This window comes from Mesocricetus auratus, unplaced genomic scaffold (assembly GCF_017639785.1).
Source record: "Mesocricetus auratus isolate SY011 unplaced genomic scaffold, BCM_Maur_2.0 Super-Scaffold_100676, whole genome shotgun sequence".
NCBI lineage: Eukaryota > Metazoa > Chordata > Mammalia > Rodentia > Cricetidae > Mesocricetus > Mesocricetus auratus.
In genome coordinates, this window is record NW_024429266.1 from 187,414,818 (window position 1) to 187,423,271 (window position 8,454).

At 42.4% G+C, this 8,454-nt stretch overlaps 1 protein-coding gene across 1 annotated transcript; it reads right to left on the bottom strand.

The window, feature by feature from the left end:
• Window positions 1-1,628: 1,628 nt before the first annotated feature.
• Window positions 1,629-8,234, bottom strand: LOC121136555 (C-type lectin domain family 2 member H-like; the record flags this gene model as incomplete). Its single annotated transcript, XM_040737101.1, has 5 exons — window positions 1,629-1,894; window positions 3,218-3,356; window positions 4,878-4,984; window positions 5,529-5,704; window positions 8,006-8,234. Coding segments are annotated over 5 exons (687 nt in total), but the record flags the coding sequence as incomplete, so codon positions are not given.
• Window positions 8,235-8,454: the final 220 nt, after the last annotated feature.

Genomic DNA, 8,454 nt, shown 5'->3' on the forward strand with positions numbered 1-8,454 from the left:
ATGAGGTGAGTTCTTAAGCATTGCCAAGGCTAGCTCATCCAATGCAGGCTGCAGCAAAGAATGGAACCAGTTCTCCTGCCCTCAGGTTCTCAGAGCTGGCTACCCACACTGACACCACAAGGGTCAGCTCTACTGTTTTGCCCAGGTGAAGAGCAGGGCTCTTTATCCTAATTACTGTAGGAGGCATGTGAGAGAGTGGAATTAGCTCTCCTGAACTCATGCCCTCAGAGTTGACTTACCTGTGACCCCTACAACAGGTTCATCTACAGTGGTCTCCCCAGATAGGGTGTAGGGCCTGCTGTTCTGTATGCTGCAGCTGGTGAGGCACAGGATTAGTTCAGTCACTCTCATGACCCTGGGCCCAGCTCTCTCATCTGCTGTGGGTGATAGAGGATAAGCAGGGGAGAGGACATCTTTCTCTCAACCATGCCACCACATGGCAGGCACATGGGGGAGGGATCAGGTCTCTGGCTTTTAATCCCTCAGGGCCAGCTCACCTGCAACCCCAACTACAGGATCAAGTTCTAGTGTGTTGCCTAGGTGAGGTACAGCCTGTGATGAAAGGGGGAGTTATATTTCTGGACTGTGGGGGCCACCTCTCCTGCTATAGTATCAAATGAGTGTCAGGGCCAGCTATCCCAGGGTCAGTGAAGGGAGGGGCCAGCTCAATAAAGCACTCAGATTTCAGCAGGCATGGTTCCTAGGGACTCCTATGGAAACACAGGCCATGAGCATCAACACAGACCCCAGCCATAGCAGGACAATGGGCCCAGACATGGCCCTTGCTAAAAGCTCAGGTCTTTATGTCACCATGGCCCCAGTGGCAGCACAGGATACACAAATCAGTATGGCTCAGGAGGCAGCATGGCCCTCAGATATCAAAATGGTTTCAAGTAGCAGCCCAGAACCCTGGTATCAACATGGCCTTCAACGGTATCAAGAGCTTCAGACATTAAAGCAGACCCTGGATGTGATCGTGCCACAGGGTCAGACACGGTCATTGGCAGCAGCCCTGGTCCAGCTGACACCATAGCCCCAGGTGACAGTGCTGGCCACCTGCTCACCATGGACCCTGTGGCAGCATGACCACAGGTGGCAGCCCACACAATAGGTCTCTGCATGACCCTCAGTGGTGACAGTAGACACAGACATCAGCACAAGCCTCCTGGGATGCTTCAGAGACTCAGATCAAGACATGACCCTTGGCAATAACCCAGGCCCATGCATCACCTTGTACAAGGGTGGCTAGGGCGTCATTCATATGAACCTGTTCCCTACTGTCCTCACCTCTTCAGAGCTGCCTATTTCCCCAGTCCGTGAACCATTCTGGCCCCCTCTCTTTTCCATTTTAACACCCTTTACTCAATCACTATTGTGGTGTCCAACCACCTGGTGGATTCACTGGAGGTGCTTGGTTGAGCACCAACCCCAGCCACAAGGCATGGTACAGAGCTGCTGCTTCTTCTCATGTGTGCCAGGGTCTAGCTGCAACCAATAATACATATAATCTAACAGGAATACCACAGTAACTCATGAGGACACACCTTCTTTACATACATGATTTGAACACTCCTGTGTTTGACACACTGTGCTATTCTCTGAGAATACAGGAGTAAATTTCACATAGGTATTTCTTATTTGTTTACTCGGAATAAAATGGACTGCAAAGCAAAACAGGCTAAAAGAAGAAGGATCTTCACTGAGAAAAGTATTTTCCTAAATGAGATATGCTTGCATTTATCTAAGAAATAAAAACACAGTCTAGGCCGAGCGATAGTGGCACACCCCTATAAACCCAGCACTTGAGAGACAAAGGCAAGCAGATTTGAGTTCAAGACCAAGTGGTCTATAAAGAAGGTTAAGGACAGCCAAGGCTACACAGAGAAATCCTGTCCTGAAAAACAAACAAACAAAAAGAAAAACAAAGAAACAATCAAAAGAAAGAAAGAAAATGATAAAATACAAACTCAATATAATCATTCCACTACAAAAAATGAACTTTAAAATTTTATTTCATTACTTATTTGTTCATGTTTATACACATAGCACAAGTTTGAGGGTCACAGACAACTTGCTGTGGATAGTTTTCTACTTCCAACACAGGGTTCAGGTGTTAAGCTCAGGTAATTAGTCTTAGTCATAGGTGCCTTTGCCTTCAGAGGCTAATTACTAGCTCTGAACAAATACTTTAATACAGAATAAATATATGTATCAGGTGGTGATGCATAGCTCTATTTCAGCCATCTCCAGATTAGGATTACATAGCAGCCTTGCTACAAAACTAAATTTACAAAAGGGTTGGTGGCAAATATAAGTAGTGCAGTGTTTGCGTAGCATTGGTTAGAAGGATTGATTCAAATGTCAATCAAGTAAGAAGTCAGAGCTAACAGAAGAGATACTTGTGACCTGTCATTTCGTCCTGTTTGGGACTCATCAGTACAGTGTAGCATATGAACAACAAGTTTTAAATGCTTTGCTCCTAAAATTCACACATCTGTAGACAGTTGCTTTGAAGGAGGTTCAGTAACTAACTGTGACCTGATATGAAAAGTGCCTGATAAGGAATAAAATTCAAAGGGCATACTCATATATGAAACTCTCAAAAAAGTTAAATTAGGGAAATAAAATGACATTTGCTTATAACAGACTTTAGTCTATTTTAATTAAAAAATAACAACACCGAGAGGAAAAGTATAAAACCTTTTGGACAATGGTATTGGATCACAGAGAGTACGGCACTGGTTTTGATCCTGTCTAGATCTCCCTTCATGTTGGTCACTGAATTCTGTAAAAGAATGATGGTAATGTTTACAAAATATTTGGAGGCCTCAGACCAATTATGATCTTTCTTGTGATTACTGAACCATCTTCATGGCTTCAGTCACCCCACATTTTTAGTTTCCATGCCTTTAAAGCAAGGACCAATGGAAAAAAATCAGATAGGATCATAAAAGTAGAGGTTACTGATACAGACAAGACTGTTCTTTAGGTTTAAGATATGAGTACTAACTCATACCCAAACACCTATTTAATTTACAATCATCTGTGTTCTTCCAATTTCCTATGTCTGTGCTCCTCTAAGTGAGTTTTCAACTTCAGTGTCAACACATATTATTGGTGGATTTTGATGATAATGTTAGCAGATCAGGAGTGGAGCAGCAACTGCAGATAACAGGTCACAGAGTATCTTTGATAACCAATGCTATGCAATTCCTACCCTCGATTTGAAATCTTTGGGACCTGTAAAATATGTCTTGGACTTGCTACAAATCCACTTCCTGTGTGTGTAGTCCCTTGCACTGCTGATCCCCATGTCACTCAGGTAGCCACATTCTCCTTTTCCTCTGGTGGGAACGCTGAAGGAAAACAAACAAACAAACAAATGAAAAATTCTGCACAGGCCAACATTGCATTCAAACACCTGAACTGGTTTTGCACCTACCATCTTTTACATACTCAGATTTCAATTTGAGCAACACATCTTTGTCTTTTGTCAGTGTTGACCCTGTAAAGTGTGTACAAAGCATTTGGCTGGTGCTTACTGCCAAGCTCAAATGGCCTACTGCAAGGTGTGGCTTCACTGAGGGTAACTTTTTATTCTATCTCAAAGCATTTTACACATATATAAAGGTGGGAGAAAACCTCCTTCTTAGAGAAATTCTGAAAGGTCTTTAATGGTTATGTGACTGGGTCTGTGTTTTGTGGTTCCAGAGAATGGCTCCATTCCAAATGGCTAATCTCACTTCCAAGAGCTGTAGTGATTATTTATGCTTTTTTAAAAGCTTGCCTGAGGATTCAGAAAGTGAAATCAGACACAAGCCTTAGAAGCCAGGCACACACCTTTAATCCTAGGACCCAAGATTAAGAGGTTATCAGATCTCTCTGAGTTCAAGGGTGCCCAGGTTTACAAGAGATTGAATCAGTCTAAAGGAGTAACAACTCACACACCTTTAATCCCAGCTCTAGAGAGGTGTAAAGACAGAAGCAAGGTCTTCAGTATTCAGCAGGAGGCATTCATTCTCCAGCCACACTGAATAGACACATTCGTTCTGCAGCCATCCAGAAAAAAGGTTACCATCTGAAGCTTGGTAGGAGCTCATGGAGACAGGGTCAGCCCATTCAGCCTGAGTCAGAAGTAAGAATCTATTGGCTGGCTGCTTTGCTTCCCTAATCATTAATTTAAAGTTTGAACCCTAATATCTGCCTCTGGGTCATTTACATTTCACGTCACAAAGAGTTCCTTGATGATGAGACTTTAGAGGAGGTTCGCAGTGACCCTGGAGTCTCTGCTTCTGTGAGATGTGCAGCTGTGCACGCAGTGAACTGACTAGTCTTACCCCAGGAGCTCTGCAGTGGTTTCCTTGGGTTTCAATGCCTTCACTGCCCATTCTAGGGTCTGTCTACATATGACAAGGGTGTTTCTCATTAAGGAAGAATTTTCAATTGGTGATGGAGCAGACCACATTTACCCCAGATGCCATCATCATGATAAGATTCAAGTGAAATCACACTAAGTGAACGCTTTGGAAATGATAACCAATAAATGGGAGAACATCCAAAGGAGTTACATGTGTAAAGAGTTTACTGGGAATTGGTTCTGCATATAAGCACACACCCTGCCTCTGAGTCACAGCTCCACTTGGAAGGTTTAAGTTATTAAGTTATTTCCTTCCCAGTATAGTTGGCTTCAAATGACACAGCCATTCATCTCTTACACACACACACACACACACACACACACACACACACACACACACACACACACAGAGAGAGAGAGAGAGAGAGAGAGAGAGAGAGAGAGAGAGGGACAGAGAGACAGAGAGAGAGACAGAGAGAGAGATTTACACAGAAGAATGAAAAGTGTTGTGAAAACATACAACTTGTTATATTCAATGTCGTCTGTCCACCTCCAAGGATGCTGTGGTGAGTCTCTGTGCAGGCCAATCCAGTGGTCAGAAGGCCCTTTGTATCTCTTCAGGAAATTCTGTCATAAAACACAGAAAGAAAATACACATGTCTCTCAGCTTCAGATGACCTTTGAGTGTCTCCTACCTACAGCCTCTTCTAGGGATGGCAGCTGAGGGTCATTGGTTTTTTAGCCATGATAACCCTCAGTTCCCAGCGGATGCATTTTATATGCATAATCTAAAGTACACTGATGACTGGCCATCCCGGTGCAGCTGATTAAGAACATCCTTGGAGTTTTTAAGAGATGCCATTTTTGTATACAACATGCAAGTTCTCAGAGGAAAATGTATATGACCACAAGTTATCTTGGTACATTTTATGTTTCCCCTTGAATGTTTTACTATGAGCACTACATGAGAGCATGATTCTGGAATGTCTCAGGGCTACAACCAGAAGCAATAACACTAGAAAATGGTGTGTACCAATGTGCTACCCATATGCCCTGCATACCCCATCGGTCTGGCATGGGCTTCTTCCTCATGCTTCAGCTTTAAGATCGCCATCTCCAGGCAATACACATTCAACAGAACAAACCACAAACCAATCCTGATCCTTCTTACCAGCTCCTCTAGGCTCTCAAATCCAGCTAGGTGGGCCTCTAGTGCCATGCAGTAGGTCTGGCTGAGTGTCCAGTTTCTCATGTCTTCAGAAAAATAAAAACATTTGCTTCCAAATCCAATCCAGTTTTTTGGGCAGGTGGCATAGCAGGTGGCACAGTTCTCAGTGACTAATCTCACTAAAATGTAAACAGTATAATGAAATATAATAAGAATATTTCCATGTCTGGTCACTTTGGCTAGCATCTAAATATCAATGGTGGGGGTGAACTTGGACTACTGTTTCATAACTGATCTCTAGGAGACCAGCCCTAGTATGGTGGTCCCCAATCCAGGTCCTTACAATCAACTCTGAGGAAGTGTTTTGTTTTTCTACTTTGTATTTTGTGTTTTGAAACAGAATCACACTATGTTCCCCTACCTGGACTGGATCTCACTCTGTGGACTATATTTGTGTGGATATTGTAATAATCCTGCTGGCTGTGGCTTGTGAGTCCTGAGACTAAAGACACCGTAACCAGTGAGTGTAAGGGTGAGACCCACAAAACTCTTCACGCCCTGTCATGTGACCCAGGCTGTTACTCTTGGGTATGTAAGAAGAGAATTCCACATCCTACAAAAGAGATACTTGTACATCCATGGTTATTGCTCCTCTATTTACAAATCGTAAGGAACTGGACCTGACCTATATGCCCATCAACTGATAGACAGATAATGAAAGTGTGTTACATGTTATTCAGCAGTAAGTGAATAATGAAACTTTTAGCAATGTGGGTGGCCTGGCAAATTGTAATATTGAGTCTGTAATGTATGGTGTAAACCGCTGTGAGTGTACGCATGGTGTAACACATAGGAATGAGAACAAGGAGGAGCAATGTAATTCCATGGGGAACAACAGGGTGTAGCAAAGGGCCCATAAGTTGTCAAAAAAGAGCTATAAATGGCATTGCTTCCTAGTTTTAACTCTGCCATAACTTTTCTTTCCTGTGGCAGATAAGTGCATAAAGATGTGATCCACAGTGAAGGTATAAAACCATAACCAAAGCTCCATGGCTTCAGAGAGGCTGTTCCAGCTGTGTGGAAGTTCCATCAGATACACAGGGTTTGGGACTTGACAAATGTTGGAGTGGCTATGCCAATGGGGCTGTGTGGTGTGTTCACTTATGAGCCCACTGTAATAAAGTGCTGTGTGTGTAAGTCTACATGTATTTGTGTGTGTGTATTTGTGTGTGTGTGTGTGTGTCTGTGTGTGTGTGTGTCTGTGCAAGAATATGTGGGTAAGTAGCTCTGAATGCAGCAAGGGTTCAGAGGACAGTTTAGAAGAATAATAGACATTTTCTATCATCCCTTTTACTTTCCCTTCTTCAGCAGGTCAGAATGAAACTGCTGCTGTGTCACTGCTCTATTGAGCCCAAGAAATAAATGATTTGATTAGAAATATTAAATACCCAAGATGACTCCCCAGTTATTTTTAGTGGATGAGAATTGTTGTAGTTGTCCCAGTTCATACACCCAGTAACATGAGGCTTCAGTGAAAGAAACAAATGCAATGGAAGTGAGGTTGACTGTCACTTTTTTATTTGACTCTTCAGAGCTACACAGTGGTTTAGGTATCAGTGACTAAGACTTGTTGCAGATGCTTTTCCTGTTTAGATATGTATGTATTATTTTTGGCTTGATTAAAGTTGATTTTTATAATACAATATTGGGTGGTGGTAGTACACACCTTTAATCCCAGCACTTGGGAGGAAAGACAGATGGATCCCCAAGTTCAAGGCCAGTTGGTCTATATAGTGACTTTCAAGACAGCCAGGACAACATACGGAGGCCCTGTCTCAGAAAAACAATATATCTATATTTATACTTATATCTATTTATTCATACACACACATATATATATATATATATATATTATCATGGACACATTTCCTTCAGCTATGGCAGTAAAGTTGCACAATATTTTATTCCAGTATTCAGAGCAGTCTATATCTAAAAGCTTAGGAATCACATCTTCTGAAACTTTCTATTTAATATTGTCAGACATTGTCTGAGGATATTAACTGAAACCATGGGTCATGGAGTGGGACTTCTGTATCTTCCTCAACCTTATTAATCTTTACTGTTCTCACTCCCCATTGCTGTGGCAATCTCCTTGAGAGTCTCTTTTCAAGTTTTCCTCTCCTTTTTCTCTGTGTTGAATAGTCCCCACAGGTAGACGTATGTCTCCTGCATCACTCTCTAGAGGTTGCTGAATGTCATCTTCCCAGGGATGCTGAGCCTGGTCTCCTGTGCACACCACAGCCTGTGCTGTCCCTTCATGGCTTCTTCCTGCTAGACCTTAAGTTCCCAGAGAAAAGAAATTTCCAGTGTGTTTTGTCTCGAGCCCTCACACAGTGCCTGACTCATAGTGGTCGGTAAATATTTGCTGACAACGTACATGTGTAGAAAATGCTGCCCAATTTGGAGAACAAGTCACTTACCCGACAATGACAAAGCAACAGAAAGTGCAACTACAGCTACAGTGAGGACCATGATCACTGCATAGCAGCAGTAAAGCTTAACAGGAGACTCAGTGGAGATGGTTCTGAGACATTTTCCATGGAGCTTTTTACCTGAGAATATAAATATCAGAACATCAATTTCAAGATAATGGGGACCCAGAAATGGGAAAGGGTGTCTATTCAATATTCTACTGTGACTCTGGGGGTCCTAGCAAGGACAATAGGGACTATTGGTATTCAGACAACATGGATATATCTACACATATATTTCTAAGAATTCTATTAAAAGGGATCTAAAAATAATGTAAGTGTTTGCAGTGTTGTAGGAAAATATGTCAAGGGGAAAAATAAATTCCATTTTTGGGTATCAGCAATTGGGAAATGCAAACAATTGCACAAGGATAGCAATATACACAGAACTTTCAAAT